The sequence below is a fragment of the Aulostomus chinensis genome, chromosome 23 (genome assembly GCF_037954235.1).
Source record: "Aulostomus chinensis isolate RoL2024-O1b breed Wild chromosome 23, RoL_Achi_v1.0, whole genome shotgun sequence".
In the NCBI taxonomy this organism is placed as follows: Eukaryota; Metazoa; Chordata; class Actinopteri; order Syngnathiformes; family Aulostomidae; genus Aulostomus; species Aulostomus chinensis.
This window is the reverse complement of record NC_141342.1, coordinates 5,457,779-5,484,164: the sequence shown is the minus strand read 5'-3', so window position 1 is coordinate 5,484,164 and position 26,386 is coordinate 5,457,779. Positions and strand designations below refer to the sequence as shown.

The 26,386-nt window shown below is 47.3% G+C and overlaps 1 protein-coding gene and 1 long non-coding RNA gene across 3 annotated transcripts in view; one reads left to right on the top strand and one right to left on the bottom strand.

The window, feature by feature from the left end:
• The window catches only part of slc39a11 (solute carrier family 39, member 11), a 118,826-nt gene that overhangs the window by 27,128 nt on the left and 65,312 nt on the right, over nucleotides 1–26,386 (bottom strand). For both annotated transcript variants that reach the window (XM_086195752.1, XM_086195753.1), the window contains exon 5: nucleotides 22,482–22,602. In XM_086195752.1, coding sequence (XP_086051878.1) covers nucleotides 22,482–22,602 — 121 coding nt within the window. The remainder of the gene's footprint in view (nucleotides 1–22,481; nucleotides 22,603–26,386) is intronic.
• On the top strand, nucleotides 20,894–25,140 carry LOC147239258 (uncharacterized). The gene is made up of 3 exons (XR_015111571.1): nucleotides 20,894–21,242; nucleotides 22,353–22,659; nucleotides 24,046–25,140. It is a non-coding gene; the product is annotated as an uncharacterized LOC147239258 (long non-coding RNA).

Below are 26,386 nucleotides of genomic sequence, written 5' to 3'. Positions count from 1 at the left end.
ACACACACACACACACTCTCTCACTTGTTATTCCACTGGACTGTGTAAGACAACAATGGTATCAGTGTGAAAACTACTGGACTTGCTCATAAACGTGACATCCTCATATAACAAGGTCACAGGTCAGTGAAGGGCACCTGTCTCCGTGTCACTGGTTCATCTCCGTGCACAGAAACCTGAATGAAAGCCAAAGTACTTCCAGATTTTTTTTGTTTATCACCGCCATTTATCATGGTTAGTCAGGCGCTGATTGCTGACACTATCGGTAGTAGAGCAGCTAATGATCCTTTCCATGGGTTGTATGGTGCTGTTACAGAACCTGTCAGTCAATGCCGGTCACAGAGGGATGAGGTCGGGTGGAACTGACCACAGATATTAATGACAGTCAAAGTAAACAAACAGGAGCTCCACGTGAGGATGGAGAGATAAGGAGGAGAGATTGATGGACGTGCCTGGGAGAGGCAGGATAAACTGAGCTGAATGAAGAGACGAGGAACTCGGGAGCAGCGTGGGTCGCTGCCCGATGCTCACGGCCGCCGCAAGCAAAGCACAATAATTCACAAGAACCCACGCGATCATGAGTTCAGAGCAGGACATCAGACTGCTATCAAACCTGGGTGTTTTTGTGAGACAATAGATCTTCCCGTTATTGTGGTGACAAAACCGTCAGTTTTTGCACAGACATTTGCAGCCTTGTTCTACCAAAGGAACCAGGCGCTTTTAGGGGAGCCAAACATTTTCAGCTTTTTTAATTTATCTTGCGTGTGTTTATTTATATCTTAACTCAAACCAAGTGGCTTTTGTGCCTGAATTTAACATCAATGTTTTTTCAACTATCTTGAAATTTTGCTTTTCCACGGAGAAGCCTGAGGTTCGTGCTGAAGGGGCCGACTGATCGCTTAATGCTGCTGGACACTTGCAGGGTTACACCCATTTATAAAGCACTTTCCTCCCTTTATGGTTCTCCAGACGCCTTACAATGTGGTCTCTTTCAACCATTCCCACACTTGCTATCACGCTGTCATGCGACGTGCCGACCTACTCATCAGGGGCTTGCTCAAGGACACTTTGACACAGTCACTGAGCCGTGCTACCCCATTGGAGTGTTTTATAAGTCATACTAATGTTTCCTGAGAAGACACCAGGTTGGACTGAGAGAGAGGAGGAAAAGTGGTGATGTGGATGTTTCAAACCTGTGTGTCTCCCAGCGAGTATTGAATGAGCTTCGTGTTCTAGCAACTGCACCTCGCTGACCTCAGAGGGATCTTTACGAGATTGTTCAGTGAGAAATCCCAGAAATGGAAACAAGAGAGGTGGAGATGAGCCAGAGCCTCCAAGAAAGCCACTGACTCAACTGATCAACTGTCCAGCCACAGTGCCAACTGATTATTTGGCCATGGCATTAAATATCCACAAATCGAAAGCTGCTTGACAAAGTCAAACGGTGCAACATTAATCCACTGGGGGGAACATCGGCTGGACAAAGCCTGGTCCATGCTGCTTCTGAAGGGCCTTTTATTCATGTGGGGGTCAAGTATTGTCTTGTCTCCAGTGTTCCATGTTCCCATCCCGCCGTCCAAAGTAAACTAGTGCAACGGAAGGGTGAGTCTGTGCACCACAATCGTCCTCCTGACTCTCTACTCTCCTGAGCACATGCTGCTCTTCACAGCACTCACTGATATTAGTCCGCGCAGGGGAGACAGAGAGAGGCAGAGCTGGGCCGGCGGACGTCGACCGTTCACTCTTTGGTCTCAGCTGACGGGAGCTGGAGGCAATGTTTTACCGTTTGTCCCCACGGGTCTCGTGTTAGCTACTGCTCCACGCTAAAGAACACAACATCTCACTGCTTACAAAAATCGAAGGCACAACTCCACCTCTGTTCCGTCACACCACAGCTTCTCAGATGTTTGCTCTCAACGTCTCTAGACCAGAGAGACTCTGATCCAGTCTGGTAGAGGAGATCATGTCTGTAGTCCCTCACACGACAGCATCACCGTGAGTGTGGTGGGGACTAAAGCAGGCCCTCATCAGCCTGGTTATCACCCTGTGTGCCCCCAGCTTCAGTGACGCAGCTAACAAATGGTGGATAACTTCAGAGGATGCTAGAACAGTAGAGAGGAGCTAGAGAAGCTTCTGGAGCTAATGCGACTGACTGTTAGCCTAGCTGGAACAGCTAGTAAGTTAGCGGTTAGCTCGCCAGCTACAGCAGCTCACCAACTACTCTTCCATTATTTACTGGGATTGTTGAGGTTGATTGGTTGTTGGGTTAAAGGTTAGATCAGGGATTCAGACTACCAGGGTCAAAGGTTTCAGAAGAACCTGAACTAGCTGCTGGAGCTGCTGGTGTAACAGGACCGAGGGAGCACAGACCACCAGATGGTTTGCCTGTTAACCTTTCTGGGGCCCAGCAATGTGAATAATAACTCACTGTTTGAATGAACACATTTGTGAAGGCTGATTTAAACAGAAGCTTCAGCGCCTGCAGCTGCATACTTTGTTCTACTTACTTTCATTCAATAATGTAATTTTGCTCAGACGGTGCCTTTGTTTAATCTTATTGACACTCAAACTGGGATAATTGGGTTTTCTGTCCATATCCAGAGATGAATAGCGTTCACTGCTGTTATGTGCCTGCAGGTAGACCCACACACCTCATCACTTCCAGGAGGTACTGAGATCATGTCGAGCTTTTCCTTGGTTTTGGAGCTGCTCTTGTAGTGTTTACTGCACACATTCAGGCCAAGTTTCATTACTGAATCCACCTTGACGCAACAAGGCTGCAGGTTAGACAGTTATAATAGGTTCAAGTGAATCTAATGTGATTATCTCCTAGTTTTTGTGAGTGAAATGTGTTACAGGGTAAACAACATATACAGTTGTACATGTAACATCATACAACGGCTCATCATTGGTTGTCAGGGGCAAAATAGGCAGGTGTAATGAAAACTGCCAGCTGAGAGAAGAATCTAAAATGTCCTTGATGCGTTCTTTCATTTTGTGTTCAACAGCTGCAGACAACAGAGAAGATGGAGGAAAGAAGGAGTAGAAGGTGCCGGGCAGCAGCTCTCAGCCTGAATGACAGAGCTGCACAATATATCATGATGATTATTGATAATTCTTCACCATCTTTTTGAATAAAAGTCCTTTGGGAGAGAGCTTAGATTAAGCACTTTATCCATTAGACAACTGTCTTGCTGTGGTGTCACCAGGTGATGGTGAGAACAAACAGCACACCTTTTACCTGAATAGCAAGGGATGAGATGAGCCAGGCAGGAGCAGGCTTCATGAATGCACCTGCATCCATTTAACGTGTGTTTTAATGGTGGTTTGAAATGAATGCAAAGTCTATCGCAGACTTTAGTTACTGCGATTGCTGCTGACACATCCTGCTCTTGTTTTGATGCCAAAGGCCTCATGTCCTGAAAATAAGAGCACAAATCAGCTCGACCGCATTCAGCTTCAACAAACTTCTGCCCCCCGTCTTCACAGGGTTGTTTGAAAGCTAAGTAACACGGAGCCAAAGAAAAGGAAACACAACATCATGAGAACACAGCAGAGGCAGAGTTTCTCTCACAGCAGGATGATGAAATGAGGAAGTCAGAGGAGGAAAAACACCGAAACACGCCAAGTGGTTCACTTCCATATTATCTATGGATGCAGTTGTCATGGCAAACATGGCAGCAGACACGGAGCCATTATGCCCTCCCAGATGGAGCTGCTGTGTTTCTAGCCGACTGAAAAAGCCGCATTCATTGTTGAATGCTGTTAAAACATGGAGGTGAACGCACACGTGAGCCCTAAAAACCAAAATGAGACGGTTATCGAGGCTGGGAGTGTCTGACAGAGGGTCAACATTTTGACTGATCACATGCAATCACACAGATTCACAGAAGTCTTTTACTTTTCTGTCTGTGAGTCATATTTTGTACAAGGACTGCTGTGCTGGAGCCTCAGTTGTTTTGGGGCAAATGTTGGTCCCACTGGACACTGGTAGAACTCTCCTGAATAAGTCTCAAGAGTTGATAGTAAATCCCACCACTAAGCACCCACAAATCCCCTTTTCATAGAACTAAATACCCTAAAACTACAAGATATAGTAGAATTGAACACTGCACTCATAATGTACAAGGCACGTAACCATCTGCTTCCGTACTGGATCCAGGAGCTGTTCCAGCCTAGAGAGAGCAAGAACAACCAATGGGGCACTGCGATATTCAAAAAACCAATGCAAGAATAAATATTAAAGAGAGATGCGGATCAGCCACAGGGGTTAGACGATGGAACAGCCTAAATAAAGGACTAAAAAACTGCAGCTCAGTAAATAAATTCAAAAGGATGTATAGATCTGATATAATATTTAGATGTAGAACATCAGTGAGATGGAAATGCACTTTGGTCTTCTTCTTTGTTTTTTTTTCCTTTTGTTGTCTTGCTGGTTCTTCTCTTGTTGTGTTACTTTGTACGTTTTTGTTGTAGTGTATTTGTTTTAGTTGTATTCTTTTCCACTATAAGGTATGAGGACTGATCAACAGACCCAATGCCAAGCACCATGGGTCGCTAAGAAGCGCTAACAATGAAGCTAAGGACAAGATAGCCTGTTTATAACACAGAAAACAGAATCATACCTCACAAATACTCAGTATCACTGTGTGTTTACTTGTAGAACGACAGTGATTCGATCGTGAGGATGGAACTGGACAATAAACTTCTGAGAGAGATACAACTGCAGAGGCTGCCTCGATGAACCAGAGCAGCCGTTAGCTTCCTGGGTCGTTTCCAAACTACATCACAAGGACACAGCACTTCAGAGTTGCCTCACAATTTGTATATTCAAAACACTACACTGTCAAGTCATCGAGTCCCAAGTCCGGACTCTTTAACTTCCACACTAAGCCTCACAAATTTCAGCAAATATTTGGCTTAACAGCAGCATGTTAGCATGGACCCCTGCTAGCATGCTAAAAGTAGCATTCAGCTCAAAACACAGACGAGCAGCGCCGCTGCGCCGCATGCAGACGTTTGGTCTTCTGTCTATGGTTACACTCGATGCTAAAACCTCACAAGTAATCAGCCTAAATGATAAAAGGCATTCCAGTATGATAATTCAGTCAGGACCAGAACTATTTCAGGGACAATCCAGACGAAACAACAACGATCGTCACTCCAGGTGGAACCCTGAGTTCTGCACGTTCCCTCACAGCTGAACACAGACATCATGAGCCTCACTGCTGGAAACTGAAGACTGACTGCTAACGTTGGCCAAACGATCAGGCGCCGCCAATCCAATGTGCTCTATTAGTATTTAATAAAACGCAGGTACTGAGCGCAGCACCTCAAGGAGGCTCTTTGTGTTTTGTTGCTGCTACTTTTTCTCCTCATAACTCTGATAAGTTTGGGCACATTTGTGGTGCAGCGGCAAACAGCCCTCCTGCAAATATCACCATGAGAATAATGACCCAATTTCAGGGTAAAGGGTTTTTGCTTCTGCTGGTCTGTGGCGAGGTAAAGATTAATATCTCCTTAGACTGCAGGTTAGGGGAGCAGTGTGGCGTGAGGCTGTTAGCTGTAATTGGAAGAATGTGTGTTTTTCAAGTATTTGACAGTTCTATCACTGCAGCCTCAGCCCTGCGACTGTGAGGTCTGCAGCATGTTGTGTTCATCATGTTTCTGCTTTCTGTTGTGAACTAGTTGGCTGGTAACCAGCCAGCACCGGTCAGAGAAACAGGGACAAACAAACCTGGCAAGCTGAATGAGATTTGTATGAACACACACACACACACACACACACACACACACACACACACACACACACACACGCACGCACGCACGCCTGGAGATAAACAACACCTGGATCATGCTGTTGTTGGCCATCATTCTCCATTAGCTAAGCTAAGCTGGCCCATTCTGCACCTTTGTGAGCTCAAGACTCCTATTAGCGAGCACTTGAAAACACTCAAGTGTCATTCCCCTCACCGAGCTCAAGGTCCCAGAGAGACTGATTCACTGAGAGGGTTATTCAACAGTTTCCCTGCATCCAGTCAGTACCTGCAAAATCATCATTCTGAGTTCAAAAATCAGACGGACAACCTGAAAAAAATGACCTGTGCTGGGCTTGCTCTCGAAAACGCTTCAGTCGTGAGGAACTGTGCTGAATTACTGCCAGCGAGGGTTGCAGGACTCACGGCTGTGAAGGCAGCTTGAGGAACCAGCCTTGGACAGTCTTACACAAGTAACCAGAGACGTGTGGTACTTCCCCCATTTACACACACACACACACACACACACACTTGAAGACATGCAGAGACCTCATCCTCCACTGTCTGAAATATTCATCTGCAGGATTTTCCCTCCTGCACAGCTGACACTCTTCTTTAGCTAAAGCTTCCAGGTTAGCGTCATCAGGATGGAGGGGAGAGACGCTACTGACTGCAGACATGTTCGTCCACAGAGCCTCCACCACCGCTGGATGCTGCTGGGTTTCTGACAGCTTCAGTAATTTACTGGAATGTATCCTCAGTAATGTTGGGACGCTTGTGAAAGACATTAGAGTCCAAATAGAAGAGGCTGGAGCCGAGGTGCCATCAACCCGATGGAGCCAACCCACTCCAGATGTGACAGCCCCCCCACAGCAAGGCGTTTGTGGCAACTTTTATAGCTCATCCTGACTCTTTATGTCCAACTCTTCTAAACTCACGTCACAAAAGCTTTCTGCCAAAATGCTTCTATCAATAAATGAGGTCTCTTTTATGAATCTTTTCTCAAATGGTACTGCCTTAATATTTTAGAAGTGTGTACAGTTAAAAAATCCTCCTTCGAAAAATTCCGGGGAAACTAAATCTCCCTGTGAGACTTATCCACTCCAATCGCAGGTCAGAGGGACCAATCGCAGGTCAGAGGGACCAATCGCAGGTCAGAAGGACCAATCGCAGGTCAGAGGGACCAATCGCAGGTCAGAGGGACCAATCGCAGGTCAGAGGGACCAATCGAGAACCGTTTCCGGTGATGACCTCATGAAGCTCATGGAGAGAACGCCAAGAGTGAGCAGAGCAGGAGTCAAAGGGAGGCTGTTTAGAAGAATCTAGAACATAGAACACATTGGAGTTATGTCACACTTAATTCCAGTTGTGTTCATTCATAGTTTTGATGCCTTCAGTGAGAACCTACAATGTAAACAGTCATGAAAATAAAAACTATCCATTAAATGAGGAGGTGAGACCAAACTTTTGACTGGTAGTGTGTTTGTGTCACTGGCGTTGTCCCGGGGTGTGTGAACGTACCAGGCTCAGCCCTCATGAGGGCCCTTGCCATGGAGGAGGATGAATGACGCAGAGCAGTGTCTCGATGGCGCAGGAGTAGCAGGGTTTCCTCTTGTAGCCGCTGTGGCGTTTGGGGGAGCAGGCTGCCGCCTCCTCAGGCTGTCACGTGTTCATGACGCTGAACGGCTTTCAAATGCGGAGGTAAGAATTGGAACAGCGATCCAAAAAGCTCCAGCATCAGACTCCCAGCTCTTGTTTCCTAAAGCTTTTCTCTGGTCTCAATTGTATGAGCTGACGGCAGCTTGTCACGGTCACCAGGCCCAGACAGCGCGGTATGGGATGCCGTGGTTCAGCAGGCTTGCATGAGTCGGCCATATGGAGGAAAGAGGGAAAGATGAGAGGCGAAGAGCCACTGTGAGGTAAACTGAACCTTCTGCTGCTGTAGTGGAGCTCCAGGTTAAGAATAACAGCGTGTAAATGAGTGAGACAGAGCCTGACAAAACGTAAAACCGTGTTTTCCTGTACGTAACGGCTCATCAACTCAGGAGCTGAGCCTTGAACACCTAATGTTCTGTATACATCTACAAGGCACATTTCTATCTAAGAATTCTGAACAACTGGATGCATAATATATGTATTCCATTGTTGGGCTTGCGGGGAATCGACTTGTTTTTCCGTCAAACCATCATCATTAGACCGAGCGCCTTGGGTTTTCTAAAAAAAGAGACTAATTGCATTCTAAATCTGAAGGATTTCTCAGTGTTGAAGGGTCATTGAAATTGTGTTGCAACAAAAGATCGCATCAATTAGGGACTCGGATAGAAAGCTGTGGATCTGCAGCCTTTTCATGTTGGACAACCTGCTGATTCATGACTGCCAAGAAAAGTGCTGAGCCATCAGGACATCGAGGGATTTAGCAAAGTTTTCTTCTGCTAATTAACTGCTGCTGTTTTCATTCCCTCCCATCTTCTCCAGACTGACACACTCCAAAAGAGGCAGGAGTACAAGACTGAAAACTCTCTCCTATAAATCTGTCTCTGACAGCCTGGGGGGGTGAAGACAGGAGCAGGATCAAGGAAGAGGGGCAACATAAATAATACAAAAGGAGGGACAGACGTCAGTGGAACACTGAGGCACGTTGCTGAGAGCATTGTGTTTACCCCTTTGGTCTCAGTCTGCAGGAAACTGTCCTGCCCTCCATGGACCCCCCCCCGTTCTTTGAGGCTTCCCAGGGGACGCGTGTCGTTAGAGTCCCTCATCTCAAAGCAATGAACTGGGGCAGAGCATGCCAGCAGGACTGCGGCATGACAACTCTTAAAATAAGCTGGGACCTTTCTGATACTGAAAGTCTGAACAGACACTCGTGAGTGCAATCATCGACTGCATCTTCATTGATAGAGAAAGCAAGTTTCTGTCTGTTAGACTGTCCACAACACAATAACTATGAAGCAGATTCTTACCAAACTTGTAGGAGGGGTCCAACCGCGGAGTAAGGATGAACCCGTTCAATCTCGGTCCAGACCTGGTGTCACTCTGTCACTCACGAGGGTACCTCCTGTCTGACTCCTGCTCTCTGTCCAGCTTGGCGTGTCTTCTGTCAAGAACAGACTCACTGCATCTTCTCTGCCATGCGACTTCTTGGACACGGTCCCAGAACAAGTCTGTAATGGCCGCCGCCATAGCGTCACACAGACAAGGGTTTATCTGCCTGGTGGATTTTGCCAGAGATGTTTGACCACCGATAGGAAAGCGCAGTAAGCGGACTCGGTGTGGTCGGATCTTTGTTGAGAGTCCTGAAGCCGTAGCAAATCTTGACTCCATATCCGGCAAGTGAGTGTACGAATTTCGCCTTGGGCTCGATCCCTTGATCCCAATGAAGCTACTCTGATTCTGATTGAAGGGCCACAAAGAATTTTTTTCAATGAGTCACAGGTCCATTGAGTGATAAAACTGTAATATTCAAAACAACAACAAAAATACAAACTACAATAAAATGCCATTTCTATTTTGACATAAATCAAAATAAACAGCTGAATAAAACAAATCATGACACCTGTCGTGAATCCTGAACAAACATGTCAGGGGGGTGAAGAGCACTTTTCTTATCAATATAAACATAAAGAGCCACAAGGAAGGGGAAAAAAAGTATTTGTGTCCTGTGGTGAATCGAGCATCTCAGGGATCCCAAACCAGCTTCGATGCTAAAATCAAACCAAACGTCCCTTTCAGTTTAAAAAAACTGCTCCAAAAACAAAAGGGAAAGTTAGAAAATGGCGTTGGCAGCAGTGAACTCTGAGTGACCCAGAAACAGGCTGTCGTGCGTCGTTGGCACGGGTGATGCGTCCCAGCCAGCACATCACATCCCAAGGAGTGGGGGTGCGAGTGAAGTGCAAGTGCGGTCGCTTGTGGATTATCGGTGTCCCTGTCTGTGTGTGTCTTAGGGCGGCCACTCACGACACCTCCTGAACCTCCCGATGGCCACCCTGGCTTAACAAGCCGGGCCAACCAAAACACACGGTGAAGGAATACCAGATCAGGGGCCACAAATAGGCAGCCGGCAGGCCAGATGCGGTCCGGGGGCCACATATTAAGGATCACTCCCATAGCGCCTCCTAGTGGTCACAGCCAGATGTACTGAAACACTGTTGACTCACATGATGTACAGCAACATAAAGCGTGTTCTGGAAGGATGTGGATATTTTCGTCTGCACCTCCATGCAAAAGGAGCTTCACCTCCCTCTGCAGCCACACGCTCTGCAGGGGCGTGAGGGCGTGACGGCCCACTGCCCGCCGCTTCTCAGCTTCAACTGGGGTCAAAGCTCATCTCAGCTGAGGTGAGCTCTCTGAGCATTTGTAGTTTGACATGGATTACAGAATGTTGGTCAGTATCGAATGTTTAGCACTACCAGATGCAGATGTTCTGAAATGTGAGGTAGTACGTCTTCATGTGCTTTATCTTGAGGGAGGTTTACATCTGGATGACGTCCACTGAGCTGTCATGGAGGCTGAACATGCAGGAAGAACTGGTTTGGTTGTTTTGTAGTGCCTGGATAATTCCATTTGGTCAGTGATCCAAACTCAAAAATAAAATAGGCACTCATTCAGTAATTTCATTCTCTTCAATCTGTTGTCACTATTGGTTTTAATATTGTTGTAACTTGTGATTTCACGTTAAATTCCTGACAAACTGGCACATTCAGGTAGTGTTGTCACGATACTGGATTTCACACTTCGAAACGATATTTTGAAAAAAATGTATATTCGGTTTGATTTTCGCTACCAAGCAACCTCTCAGAATTTTGTGCAAAAATGTTCTTATTTAAAGAAAAATAAAGAACTTTATTCTTGAGGTAGAGAACTTCTTCAATTTATTCTTTACACATTAACAGCACACAAGTAAGTTTCAACACATGTAACCTACCGTCGATTAGCTTAAGCTAGCTAACGAGTGTGTGTGTGTGTGTGTGTGTGTGTGTGTGTGTGTTGGCGGCGGCGCATGTGTAAACCAAGGAGGCAGGTAGAGTATCGATACAATGGAAAAGTCATTTTGTACCGTTTTTATTTTTCAAAATCGATATTTAATCGCTAAATCAATATTTTTGACCACCCTACATTCAGGTAACGGCTGCGTGCTGACACGGGGGAAAGGTGATCTCACGGGGGACAATTCTGAGCTGGTTACAGCAGAAATGTTTGACATGTTAAAAGATTCTGTTAATTTGTTGGTGTTTTCTTAAAGAAGTAATTTTGCATAAAGCTGAGTTGTTTATGCAGCGGAGGAACACATACATAGGTAAGGTAGGAAACAAACAGAGAGCACTGTGCTGGTTAGCTTAAGGCTGCTGTAGCATCACCCGTGGGGGGGGGGGGGGGGGGCACATGGTCACTACGCCAAGTGTGACCCTCCTGGCTTTGGGTGCCATCGTGGCGGATGTGCTATTTTGACAATGAAGCGTGTTCCCAAGCCAACTGTCCACTGAGGTGGACGAGCAAATTCAGAAATATAGAATTCTGATGTTTGAACAAGCCAGCAAGTCAAGCAGATGAGGTGTTTCTGACGTGTGTCTCTTCAGAGGTGAGTGTTGGCGTCTCGTCTCCATTAAAACGGTGCACACTGCTGCAAATGTGTCAGAGGAAGGAGCTTCAAGAACCAGCTGCCCTTCTAAAGGTTGTGCCTGTGCTCCTAAAATCCCCAGTTAGGAGCCTTGACTCCAACTTCGCCTCTTGCTTTGCCAACTATGGAGTGCCTCAGTGTGACGATCGCCACCGTAGAGGAAGCTGCCAAGCTGCAACACGACAGAGTCAACAGGACCGCATCAGCATTTCAGTGGCGTCCCTCGTTTACAAAGTGTGTCTCCCATCAAAGGGACTGCTGGAGCCAAATTGACAGTGTCCACTGGGTCCCTCCGGTTGGTCCACGCCAAGCCAAGTCATGTAGGTCACAACAGATTCTGCTGCAAAAGCTGCTTGCTGTTTTTCTTGTGTCTATAAATCAGGGATGTCCAAAGAGGGGCCCGCGGGCCAAAAATGGGCTGCTATAAGGTTCAATTTGGCCCTCCAGACATAAATAATCATCATGACGAAAATAACCTGAAGACAAGACAAGGCAAGCCTGGTTAAGGCTGGACCTGGATGTGTGCAGGCTGGGACATGATTAATGATGAAGACCTATCTGTGTATCACAGGGTTAGGATGCAGTCAACAGCCTTTGCTCCACCAGTTAGAGGATGATCCTACACCTTCATTGTGTTTTGAAAATATAATGTGCCTGATGCAGATTAATATTCCATCCATCCACCCATCCCTCCATCCATCCATCTGTCCATCCCCCCATCCATCATCCCTCCATCTTCCCCCTCTTCTCCTGTTCAGGGTGGTGGGGGTGGAGCCTATCCCAGCAGCCTTCCCCCTGGACAGGTCACCAGTCCATGGCAGGGCCAACACATAGAGACAGACAACCATTGGCTCTCCCAGCCACACCTACGGTCAATTTAGAGTCTGGATTAACCTGGTCCCTCTTGATGTCTTTGGACTGTGGAGGAAGCTGGAGTACCAGAGAGAACCCAGCAGGAACAGGGAGAACATGGAGACTCACCCAGAAAGACCCTGTGCTGGAGCTGGGGCTCCACCCACAACCTTCTTGCTGGGGGGCCACAGTGAGGACCACTGCACCGCCGTGCTGCCCAGATTAATGTTCTGAACAGAAACAAGTTTTAACAGCAAAGGTTCTATGCCGTGTGCACATTGAAACACTGAAACAAGACTATTTCTCTGTGGTGCAACATTGGTAAAGGTCTGCCCACTCCAAGCCTGCTAGCATGCTATATCTGCTTCTAGCCTCTGCTCATGGGACAGTCATCCCCCGCCCCCCTGTCCACACCAGCCTCAGGTAGGACCACCAAGCTTCTACTCACATCACCAAACCATCCTGAAGTCTACTATCAGCTGACGTGCACCATCACCAGGACGAGCAACCGTCAGCTGGTCCTCCATCCTCTGACTCAGCAGGACGTCAGGGATTAACTTGGGATCTAATTACTGTTTTTCATTTCACAGCACAATGTGTGTTTGCTTGGGCAGCAGCTCATCATTATGTTTCCATTTTGGCCCTCCAAGGGAGGACGTTTGGGTCCTCCTGCTGTAGATGGGTTACAACCAGCCAGTCAGGACTGGTTGAAGTTCTCTCTGGGTTGTTTTAGCAAAGATGTTCCACATCATCTGGTGTAGCATTCAGATATATGACGTGGCTCATTATCAAAGGTAGGCCGTGCAGCTGGCTGGAGCTTCGCCTTAAAGCCAGAAAAAGAAATGAAGAGAGAAATTAATTCAAGCCAGAACGGCGGCAGCATGAGGGTTCCTCTGCTGCGTGGTAGTGGGTAGTGAGAACTCAGAACTAATCCCATTTGCCATTTTACAGGATGTTCTATATTTCGGTGGGAAAACCTAAATAAACAATGACATAAGGCACGCTTTGATTCCTCCCAGCCCTGAATTATGGAGGATGCCATGCATGAGGTATGATCAGGAAGAGGAGTAGATTTCTGCTTGCATAGGAGACGTGTGAATGAAGCTCTGATCTACTAAACACTGGTACTGACTGGTAAAGTCAGCCAGACCTCAGATCAGCCCAGAACGGCTGGCGGCGCAAGTCAGTATCACACTCCACTGTCTCCTGGAGTGTGGAGCTGCTCCAGCAGCAGGAGCTGTTCAGTTCTAGAGCTGTGAATCACAACAGACAACAGTCCGTCCACCCAAAACCGCTTGTCTGAAGAAGGGTCGTGACGGTAGCAGCTCCAGCAGGGGACACACACTTCCCTTTCCCTGGCCCCAGCCCTGACTGGGGGGCCAAGAGCGTTCCCTGTGGCAGGACCTCGTCTGCCCCTTAGGCTCCTCCCTGCTGGATGTACCTGGACCACCACCACTGACCCACCTCAGCAGCTCAGCCCTGCCAACCATCCTCCCGCGGAGCCCCATTCCAGTCATACCTCATGTGTACTGATGAATAACAATAATTTGATACATGTCCAGAAATCATTTTCAAGAGAGAATTGATGCATTCATTATTTGTTGCCATTACCTATATTACCTGATAACTGCATCATCGCATCTCAGACCAGGTCAGTGCTACCTGGACAAACCCTGTCCCAAAGTGTGAGCTGGTAAAACCCATTGGTTCCTCGATGTCCAAAACCACCTTCAGTCTTCGTTGTGGGTTCATAATTTGGTCGAGGCCCGACGTCCAGTTAGAGTTAGAACACTGACGCATGAATGCATTAGAAATGATGTCTGGACTGACGTGCGTGCTGGACTCTTCACCATCAGACAAACCACAGTTTCATCTGTAAAATCATGACAACAACACTTCCTCGCTCCTGCAGGCTTTCGCAGTTCTCAACAGTGGATTAGAGGATGATAAAATACATGGTCTCGTTACTGGTGGTTCTTCTAAGTTTGAAGCACATCTGGTACTGGCCCACTGTAGAAGGAGCGTCTGATAAGCTTCTAATTCACACTACACACTGACCAGTGCAGTACAGGCAGGTACAGTCGTGACCTTGTCTTGTTAAAATGGATCTTGGTGAACAGGCTGGACACTCGGAGCAACGCTGGATCGATACAGAAGGGCAGTGGTGCTGTTGAACCCTTTCAGAAAGCTCAAGGTTAACCTTTGGGGTATTTGCTGTTGTGAAGTTGGAAAAAATATTGCAGCTCGACTTACTTCAGGAGGACTTCTGTGCTTTTAACTTGTTGCGAGATTTAGAAGGTGCAGTTGACCTCAATCAGCTTCTCCCTAAATGCTGCTTGCATGTAAATTCGTTAAAAAAACTGATGTCATCGATGAACAGTTTCAACCCTCTGTACTTTTACTTTCACACAGCAGCCCAGCACAAACAGAGGATGAGGGAAAAGAGACCAGCGCTAACATGAGTTTGGATTCCTGGTCCAAGTCTGTCCATATTTCACCAACATTCCGGCTCCTTCAAGGTTGACCTGCCTCACGCTGCAAGCCTTTACCCCCCCCCCCCCCCCCCACCACCAAAAAAACAACAAAAAACACAGACAAACAAAGAATAATGACAACATTACATCAGCAGCTGCTCGTGTTGCTACATGCTTCTGTTAGTAGTTGTGTTTCCATTTAACTGTCAGAAGAATTTGGAAATGTTGTAAAACAGCAGATGCACAACTGATGTGTTTCCACCATTTGAACTGGAGCAAATAAAACCCACGCCACCAGAGGAGGGCGACGTTGCATGACTGCGACAGAGTAGACGAGCCTTCTATCAGTGACCAAGGTCGGGGGGGGGGGGGGGTGACCTCCAGCTGTTCAGGTCCAGCTAGTAGTGGACATGTTGGTGTTCATCTATCTGGGAAAACGGCGGCAGCGTGACCAGCTGGTCAGTCACGTGACTTAGAGAATTGACACGTCAGTTTATCTAAATCAGTTGATCCCATCCACTCGTTTCAGGTGTACTTTTTTTTCTGAACAAAGCAAAATCACATAAATCAACTTCAAGATTGTATAAAGATACTTTGATTCCATTCCGACTTACACCGCTGGCGCTTTAACCACGAGAGCAGGTCGACGCGCGCCGGTTTCCCATCCACTCTGCATCTCCTCTTACATGCAGCAGTCAACTAGCAGACTCTTCTACTCAAAATCAGACCTGAAACCTCATAAATACACCGCACGTTACCTGTCGCTGCATTCATTCTCTGCTAAATGCGGCTTTTCACTTTCTTGCCTTGAATGTAATGTAAATGTGATGCAGAACCTTGAATGAACACTGGCGCTCTTCTGTGGGCTAAAAACCGTCATCACCTAATGACTCAGAGACTGCGGGCATGACTTCGCTCCGCTCGGCTTCAGGAGAGGACAAATCATTTGTTTTTCAAATGGAAATTTAAATGGTGTGTTTCATCGATCGGGTTGGGCCAGACTGGTACTTTGGAAGAAAGAGGCGTCTTCCAGCTAATTCCTTATCGTAGAAAATCAATTTAATCTCTGGAAAATGCGACTGTGGAAGCAGCAGAGGCCACGTAATGGTGGTGGCTTTAATTGGTTCACATTCAGCTTCATCAGATAAAGATTTTTTTTTAAAAGGCAATACATACCATCCACATTCATATACCACACATCTGCCGAACAGAATGAGGTTAGTTTTTCTTCTGCGATGGTCGAGGAGCAGTGACCACCGACTCAGAGATGTCAAGGAAGAAGAGACACAGCCCACACAATCAAGGACAGGGAGGCCAGCACGCAGCAGAGGAAACAGAGCCGTCTGTGGAAGAACCACAGATGTGAAGGGAAAGGGTTTGTTTTCATGCGTCGAAGGGTGGGAGTGCAATTATGAGCGTCTCAGTCTTTAATTAGTCCATGTAGATTCCTCTGATGTAAGACGGACCTGTCAATCATGTATGCTAACACCATCTCAGGTTGCAGTGAATACCTGTCGAGTCCTCCAGGGACACGGCACACGCGTGTGCTGACCCTCCTGATCTCCAGCATGTATGCTCCTCGTCCTGCCTCCTAATTCCAGTCTAGCTGCCAGCATCTCGACGTGGAGCGAGCCTCCGCACCGAGCCCCATCCGTTATGCAGGGCCAGCTCACCGCAGTTACAGCAGTAATGGAGTGTTTGTCCTCCCAGATTTAGTTTCCTCCCCCAGTGGGACAGCATGTTGCCTCAGACTGAAACCGGTGGTGACACCGCGAGCCCTGAGGCTGTAATCAGCTTCTCGTCGGCAGTCACGACACTGACACTGATGCTGATGGGCCATGACGGAGATGCACGAGCTGGGCTGTGTTTGCTTACGCGCTGACACGGGTCAGAACCTGTTGCATTAACAGGTCAGCAGTCAAGGGGGGAGACAAGTCCTCAACTCACTGATCAGTAATTACACACCTGATGATTCAGGTTTATGGAGATGAATGATCCAAACAAACATCATCAGCTGAGTGGTTGCAGTGGAGACGACAGCCCTTCTTAATGACATCCATCATCCATCCATCATCCATCCATCATCCATCCATCATCCATCCATCCATCCATCATCCATCCATCATCCATCCATCCATCCATCATCCATCCATCCATCCATCATCCATCCATCATCCATCCATCCATCCATCATCCATCCATCCATCCATCATCCATCCATCCATCCATCATCCATCCATCATCCATCCATCCATCCATCATCCATCCATCCATCCATCATCCATCCATCATCCATCCATCCATCCATCATCCTCCATCCATCCAGCATCCATCATCCATCCATCATCCTCCATCCATCCATCCATCCATCATCCATCCATCATCCATCATCCTCCATCCATCCATCCATCCATCCATCATCCATCATCCTCCATCCATCCATCCATCCATCATCCTCCATCCATCCATCCATCATCCATCATCCTCCATCCATCCATCCATCATCCATCATCCTCCATCCATCCATCCATCATCCATCTATCATCCATCCTCCATCATCCATCCATCCATCATCCTCCATCCATCCATCATCCATCATCCATCCATCATCCTCCATCCATCCATCCATCATCCTCCATCCATCCATCCATCATCCATCCATCCATCCATCATCCTCCATCCATCCATCCATCATCCATCTATCATCCATCCTCCATCATCCATCCATCCATCCATCCATCCATCATCCTCCATCCATCCATCCTCCATCATCCATCCATCCATCCATCATCCTCCATCCATCCATCCATCATCCATCCATCCATCCATCCAGCATCCATCCATCATCCTCCATCCATCCATCCATCCATCATCCATCCATCATCCATCATCCTCCATCCATCCATCCATCCATCCATCATCCATCCATCATCCATCATCCTCCATCCATCCATCCATCCATCCATCATCCATCCATCATCCATCATCCTCCATCCATCCATCCATCTATCCATCCATCATCCTCCATCCACCCATCCATCATCCATCATCCTCCATCCATCCATCCATCATCCATCCATCCATCCATCATCCTCCATCCATCCATCCATCATCCATCTATCATCCATCCTCCATCATCCATCATCCTCCATCCATCCATCATCCATCATCCATCCATCATCCTCCATCCATCCATCCATCATCCTCCATCCATCCATCCATCATCCATCCATCCATCCATCATCCTCCATCCATCCATCCATCATCCATCTATCATCCATCCTCCATCATCCATCCATCCATCATCCATCCATCCATCCATCATCCTCCATCCATCCATCCATCATCCATCTATCATCCATCCTCCATCATCCATCATCCTCCATCCATCCATCATCCATCATCCATCCATCATCCTCCATCTATCCATCCATCATCCTCCATCCATCCATCCTCCATCATCCATCCATCCATCCATCATCCTCCATCCATCCATCCATCATCCATCATCCATCCATCATCCTCCATCCATCCATCCATCATCCATCCATCATCCATCCATCATCCATCCATCATCCATCCATCCATCATCCTCCATCCATCCATCCATCATCCATCTATCATCCATCCTCCATCATCATCCATCCATCCATCCATCATCCATCATCCATCCATCCATCCATCATCCATCATCCATCATCCATCATCCATCAATCCATCATCCATCATCCATCCTCCATCATCCATCATCCATCCTCCATCATCCATCCATACCACTTATCCGTTGGGATCCATTGTGGGGGGTGGAGCCTATCTCAGCTGACATCGGGTGAGAGGTGGGGTTCACCCTGGACGGGTCACCAGTCCGTCTCAGGACCATCAGGAGCAATGAGGGGTTCAGTGTCTTGCTCAAGGACACTTGGACATGGTCACCGGGGGAAGTGGGGATCAAACCAGCAACCCTTCAGTTGCTAGATGGCCTCTCTACCTCTGAGCCTTGCCACCTCCTAATAAAAGCATTTTCATGCATTTTTTTTAATCAACTTCTGGAATTTAGTTTTAAATTTCCCCCGCGTGATCTTTCATAACTTTATCATACGCGCTGCGATGCTAAAGCTGCGATGCTAAAGCTGCGATGCTAAAGCTGCGATGCTAAAGCTGCGATGCTAAAGCTGTGATGAACTGCATGGGTTTTGTGGTGAGCTTTCATGAAGAAACGAGCCCCCATGAATCAGCACGCCACGCTCAAAGTTGCTCTCCCTGTTCATGCATGTCTGTGCTCGTTGAACCGCTGGGTTCATTTTTCCTTTCTGTTTAAATGAGAAAAATCTGACTTCGCTCGTATCTGTGCTCGTTTGTAACAGCGAAGAAAACCCTGGGGTGATCGATCATCTCTAACTGCTCAGTACTGCCAGTTGACACGTGGCTAAAACAAGGATTAAGATATTGCGAAGGTGTACATCACACACTTCTAGAGCAACACTTGAAGAGATCAGTCTTGTTCATGACCAGCATGTCCAGTGAAATCAAGACAAGATGGGAACAGACTAATTAACTTGTTTACTTCATATCGATTATGCAAGACAAGCAGCCAAACAGGTCGAGTGAATCCCCGAGAGGCTTTTTGTCATTTTGAAACCCATCAGCTGGACACATTAAGAAGTCCATCAGAGGCAAACTGGTTATGCAACAGGCTCTTTTCACAGCAGATGTCATCACTTTCAGAGCAGGAGACTCCCAAGTGGATATAGCAGCATTAATGATGACTGTTAGGGCGAACCAGACCCAAGACTGGGGAGGTCCCACCAGGCCAGTCAGCTGCAGACACGTACACCTACAAGGCATTGTGAGTTCTCACAGTATTCTGGGACATCACGCACCAGTGGATTCTGACCTACAGGCCTGTGGCCCCTGCAGTCCAACTCTGATAACAGGGCAAACCAGCACATTTCTAGCTCAGTGTGCGCGCCTCCTGACTGGATCAGAGTTCCATATTGTGTTGTTGTTTCTACAAGAATGGAACACAAGGCTAAAGACTTGAGGTGCTACGGTCGCGTCCTTCAAGCTTCTGGTTGTTAAACTTGACCAGGACCCAGAGCAGCATCGAGTTGAAAAGCTCTAGGCTGACGTTGCAGTGACTGGAGGTTAGCGTCCCTGTCCTCCTGACTGCGCTGAGAGCTCTGAGCTCACTGCAACTGAGGAGGCTGCTCATCAAACACAGGTGTTGCCTGTCACGCTCCACAGTAAGAAAGTCTTTAAACAATGATGAGGACACACAGGCCATAAAGGTACAAGTCCCTCCTTCAGAGGTCCCCAGGTTGGACATGCTGTGAAAAGCAGGTACCCTGCAGTAATGTAGAGCCCAGTGTGGTCCCTGAGGGCCCAGGAGTCAGGTGGGGGGGTTAATATATGCTGTTTCCTATTGACTGTGTTGGCTGAATTGCTTCAGATGCCCTTAGCAGGCTCCAGGGAAGCACTGCATATGCAGTCGATCCGTAGATGTCTGCCAACATGTACGGAATAAAGATGGGCTCAGTCTCTGGAGTTCAGAGCTGCAGGATGTAGAGCAGCGCCGTCAACAAGGAGTGGAGGTGTTCCTGGCAACTAGAGGACAAAGGCGAATGATGTCAAAGCATAGATTCGAAAAATGAAAGCGACGCTACACTTAAAAGTGTATTTTGACCTTAAGCTCATATAAAGAGGTGTCTTAAGCTCACAAATACATTTCACTCTCTTGAATAATTCCTTTGTGACTCCAGGATGCAGAAATAATAGGTAGCTTGGGGCAAACAACAGTCCACCGAGGTTCAAGACGATTCGTTTTGAACTCCAATCACAGCGTTCATTGATTAGTGATCATACGGCTGGATAAAGACCGCATGGATTGTAGCGGACGATCCCCCCCACCCTCGCAGCCCCCGAAACAATGAGACATTGTCATTGGCACCGTAATTCCATCTTCCTGTGAGTTGGATTCACATCAGTCATGAAACAATCACTTGTTTCCTCTTAGTTTGATTAGATGCCAACTGTTTTTCTTCTCGTGTACATTAATAGATCTACTTTCTGCATCCGTGCTGCTCCGGTGAAAACAACTTTCTAATAATTACACCAATGTGAGTTGGCTGATGAGGCCAGGTGTGTCTCAGCTAACGGGGAGCAGGTGTGTCAGGGTCACCTGGGAGGACTCCTGCTGTTGCAGGCTGCCAGCTGTTAAACTGGTGCTTCACCAAGAATTCCTCAGGAGGACGACATGTTTTCGTCTTTGTTTGGGATTTTTACATGAGATGGAATTTGATTCAGGTCAGCGTGTGTGGACTGAGATGTTTTGGTGCCAATTTCTGTTGTAACAGAAGCAACACCCGGGAAGGGAGAGGCAGCGCCACGGGGGCTGGCTTTGAGACGGCTGAATTCTAAAGTTACGAATTTAGAACTTTGTTTGGCAGGAGGTGAAACTCTATCTAATTACATCTCACCCACCTTCTGAGGCACCTTTCTGCTCCTTGGTTTTAAGGGTCAGAGGTGGTTTATGGTGGCGCCCAGCAGGTACGTGACAGGCATGTTCAGCTTCTGCCAACTTTGTCTTCAACAATCCAAACATGAAAACAGGAAATTCATCCTGCTGGCTATCAGTCTGCTGTCATAACAGAATGCAGATAAAAAGTAACAGAAACAAATCAGTCCCTCCAGAGAAACACGATTATGCCATCGCATAACTCAACAGATAATCAGCCAAAATCCGCACGTTTATGCGGGGGCCGCATTTTTACAAAGACGCCGCCTTTTCGCCAATAATCATGCAAAATGTGCAAAATCTGCAGGGCTTGCATGATGTCATAATCCCTGCATTTTTGTTGCAACAATGTCACACACATCGTTGCATAAAGTTGGAAAATGTTGCGTTTACTTCACTCAAGAGCCACCATTTTCCCCCTGTTGCCTTGGGAACGTTGTGAAGGGATGAAGAAGTCTGTTCATCCGTCTCATTTGCCAACAACAGAAAGCTTGGAACTCGTTTGACTCATTAGGGTTTTGGAAGTTGTTTTTATTTCAGTCTGAAATGAAACGAGATGAGAGCTTCAATATTCCAGCACTTCCTGTGCCGCAGTGCGCTCGCTCATCACAGGAAGTCATGAGACACGACTCTTTACATGAAGGTCGCAGCGCCGTGAGAACAGAGGGTTGTCACTTTTTTTTCTTATCCATCAAACCGCAGTTTTTGAAAGTTCCCGCAATTTCGTCACATAACATTGCATGAATATCCCGCATGGCCCATCGCATTTTTCAGAAAACCTGCTGCATAACCAAGGAGTTTTGCCTGCAACAATCATAAAAAACTCATTTTTCTGGAAGGACTGAGAAATAAAAGCCCTGCGGAGGCGGTGCCGCTGTGTGTGTGACGACATCAGTGTAGGTCATGAAGTAGAGTTAGTGACCACAGCCTTGTTGATTCTTGAAAGCAATCAGATGAACACACCAGACAGTTAGACAGCACCCAGTAATCATTAGAGAGGGACGGTGACAGTGGAGAGATCAGGACATGAGAAACCATCAGGGAAGCTCCTGATGAGGTCACAGTGGTAGCCGCTGCAGTGCCTCGTCATCGGCGGAGGTTTTTACACCTGCATCAATCGTTTTTTTTTGCCTCTTCAACAGGAGCAACGGCGCTGCTGCCGTAACAGCAGCTGCAGATGTTTGTGTGGTTCAGAGACGATTTCATCAGCGTCTGTCTGAGCTCATGTGGGTATATGAAGGGAGGCTTGCCTGAGAGAGGTCCAGCTCTACCTATCCTGATGCTCATCTCCTCAGAGTCCAGCAGCGAGGACGACGGCTCTTCATCCTTCTCCTTCACCAGTTTGGATTCGGGGGGGCAGGTCAAGGCGAGATGGGGGTCAGCACCTACACCCTGGTGGCGCAAGAAGGAGAGGGGATTGAGATCTGTTGAAGTTTACAGTCCAAGACGGTAATTCAGGCAAATTATTACTGAATATTTCATCTCTCGCTTTCTTTTTTCTTTTTTACAAACTGCTAAAGACCAAGCCAACATTCAAGTGTCAGCTCTCGCCACTGGCGTCACGTCTTTTGAACGCTGCGCCCTGTGACATCTCCCACCGGGGCTCAGAAAGGAGTCACAGTTTTTGTCACCTGTGCTTAGCGGGTCGCTAACTGGCAGTTAGAGGTATTAATGATGATTGACCATTCAAAGATGGTCAGATTATCTACAGCAGTTGATGAGCAGGTGGGCCGACAAAATAAGGCCCGGCTCCCACCTGCGGTGCTGTCGTCAGGCTGTTTTTCAGCCTCGCAGTGATGCAGGTGTGCAAATAAACGAGTAGCCTGTGTGTCTGCTACCGGAAGACACGTTTACATACAGGCAGCAGCTGCACACACGGCGTATGAGCAACATCAACATCTCCAGAAAAATGGCGAGCGGCGCTGCGACAGGACGAGAGCATGAGAATGTTTCATACATCACCTGCTGCTCGCTCTCCTGTATGTTAAAGCATTTAGGGGCAAAGGTGCCGCCCCTGTGGTTACTGCGTGTGCCACAGTGCGTACAGAGCCTGACATCTCGCTCCTGTGATGAAATAGAACGTCTGATATGAGAGATTCTCGCCCAAATGTCAGTGATGACGGTGGCGTGAAGTGCGTGTGAACTTTTTGGGCGTGGTTGTCACAATGGGCTCCGCCTCGCTCTGCAGAACTAAACCAGTTACATAGAGCTGAATGGACATTCGTGTTTTTAGGAAGCCAGATGAGGGGGTGTGTCCTGCACTGGCGCCTCCCTCCTCCAGCTGGTAGGTGAGATCTGTTTGCGGGAGGAGAACAGGGGGGAGTGGCGTGATCCTCCTACACGCTACAACCCCCTGTGAAACTCCTCACCGTCTGGCAAGAGGAGGCAGCTGGCGGCACGTAGCAGTGTAAAGAGGTTTACACTCGACTGCAGATGACTTTCTTGAGAAAAAGCAGCCTCCGAAAACACCTGTACACATGTGGTTGTGAGGCATTTACTTCTCGAGAGGAAACTCTCCAATTAAGAGATGTAACAAACCAATTGAAGCACTGAATGCTCTGGAGGGATCTTTTCACAGGAGTCATAAAAAAATCAGATCCACTGATGGAGTGAGACCTCAGCCTCTTCTCCCCCAGACGAACAACAACAAACCACAGACTCTACTTTTATGCTACGCTACGCGATGAAATGTTTCACAGCAGGAGTCTAATCAAGATGAAGAGCAGTTTCAAAGTGCGAGGCTGCTGGAGAGAAATGGGAAATGTTGTTGTGGGGATGTGAGCTAATTTCAGCCTGTATTTGTCATTCTTGCTCTGTGGTTGTTCCTTCCACCAGAGGCAAAGATGTGCATGAGAATGCTGGAGACCAGACCGTTGCAAGGGAAGAAAGACAAGAGAAGAGGAGGAGCTTTGCTGAGGCATGAAATGATGAGTGAGCTGGTGCATGACATTTGGGGATTTTGTGGTGTCGTTGTGAGTCTGAAAGCCACAAACAACTGATGCAAGCTTCTATTATTAATATCAGCCAAGTTACAAATTACTTCCAGCAAGAAAGTTACACCATCCCTTCTCTTTGCTTGTTAGCAGGGCAACATAAACAATAGCGCGCGTGTGTGTGTGTGTGTGTGTGTGTGTGTGTGTGTGTGTGTCCATGTACTACGGGATATGGCAAGTTGTAGTTTTCAGCAATACTCCACTCAGAAAGGGTATTTTACCTTTCGAGTACTCTCTAATAGGAGAGTTTTTTCTTCCTGTATTACGTCTTTGTGACTCTAGAATGCAGACAGAACCAGCCACGTATATTTAGCTTGAAGCTAACAGAGACCGACGGCTAACAACAGCTAAACCGTCAGTCCAGGTCATCCTCTGGTAGAATCCACACTTTGATTTGAGATCAAGACAAACTCACCAAAACATCGATGGGTGCGAGTGAGTCGGTTCAACGAATGCACCAGCTGATTGTGCTGCACTACCAAGAACGAGCTCCAAACCAGGAGCAGTGCAGTTCGCTTGATTTTTGCTCAAAATAAAAGTGTTTTTGGACCAGTGGTCAAATGGCGAGATAAGGAAGGCGTGGATTAAATCGGACAGTGACCTCAAGTGACATCCATTGCTAGCTGCCGGTCTCTGTTAGCTTCAGGCCAAGTATACATGGCCGGCTCTTTCTGCATCTCTGTGAGCTCAACGCTCCTCCTTTATTACTGAGAGGCAGATATTCTTTTTGGGTGAAGTATCACTTTAAATTAGAATAATTCCCTGGCTGTGTTTGAAGCGGTCTGAAGACAAATACAAAGAAATATCTTGGACAACGTTGACAGTGAAAACAAGTTCCACTCTCTGAGGGTTTGTTCCATCTGGAACTTTTTTGGAACAGGAAGCACATGAACCCTTTTTGTGGAAAAAACACCTTAAAATAAATGTGAAAACTTTTTGGAACGTTGCTTCATCCATGTATCGTTCTTGATGGAACCTAAAGTGTCAAACATGTGACAGCATATCGATGGCAACATGCAGGGACCGCGGGCATTCTTCATGTGGACTATTCCCAGCATGGCTCTTCTTCATGTGGTAATTGCCAGCGTGACCGTTGTCTCGGCGTGAGTGTGTCTGGGCAGGCGTGTGTTCATGCAGCGTGTTGCAGCCGTGTTTGGTGGTGACCCTTGATATCGCTTCATGAACCACGAAAACAATTCCAGTGGCGGTCTGGCCCTCCTGGTCCATGAGGGTCAGTCCCTGAGCTGGTGCTGGTGCTGCTGGGGGACCACCGTCTCCAAATCAGTCTGTGTTCATCAGGAGTTCAATAAACAAATACACACAAAAGAAGGTTATTTGTGTACTTGTGTGTGTACTACCTCTAGTGATATGAGGCAGTCTTTCTGCTACGGACACAAGTACTACGATGGCTGGCTGACACAGTACATTGGGGTGTTAACAGCACAGAGCCCTGGTGGAAACCTCACACATGACGACACATGACAAGATGTAAGGTTTACGGCAGAGACTGACATGTTTTTAGTGATCGGTTTTATTTAGAAGGCACGTCCTTGCATTGTTTGTCCACTAGAGTGCGCTGTGCTCCAGTGCTGCACTGATGCTGTAATTTTGGACAATCAAAGTTATCTTTCACTAAACAGAAAACATCCTGCCTCCAAAAAACGTCTCTCTAAAGTGTTTGAACCGAATCTTTACACGCACGCATAAAGAACATCTGTAAATTAGTTGGTGAAGGGAAGATTTTTCCTCATCAACTCAGGCCCCAGAATTCCCATTCGTGGTGGTTTCTCAACTTTCTGACCCACTGAGTTTGTCTCATCCCCTCCACAGCGTTGACTTCTATATGAAAGTACTTCAGCTCTCTGCAGGTCATTCTGACTAAGGGCTTCTGCAGCAGTCGACTCTCAGAGGACGTCTGACATGTTTGGCGGAAAAGTCAAAGTGGCGCGCGCGCACACACACACACACACACACACACACACACCTCCCATCTCGCTCAGAACTCCAAACTCTATTTGCTCAAGTGGAGCAAAAAGAGCTGGTGCTCATGTAACAACCAAAGCATCAAGCAAATATTCAAAGAAGAACGGTTATTTTCTGCCGGAGAGATTTCAAGCAGAGTGAACCTGCCGAGTCCAGGACTCCACCCAGACCCCAGACATACAGAAGACCTGGTTGCTGTT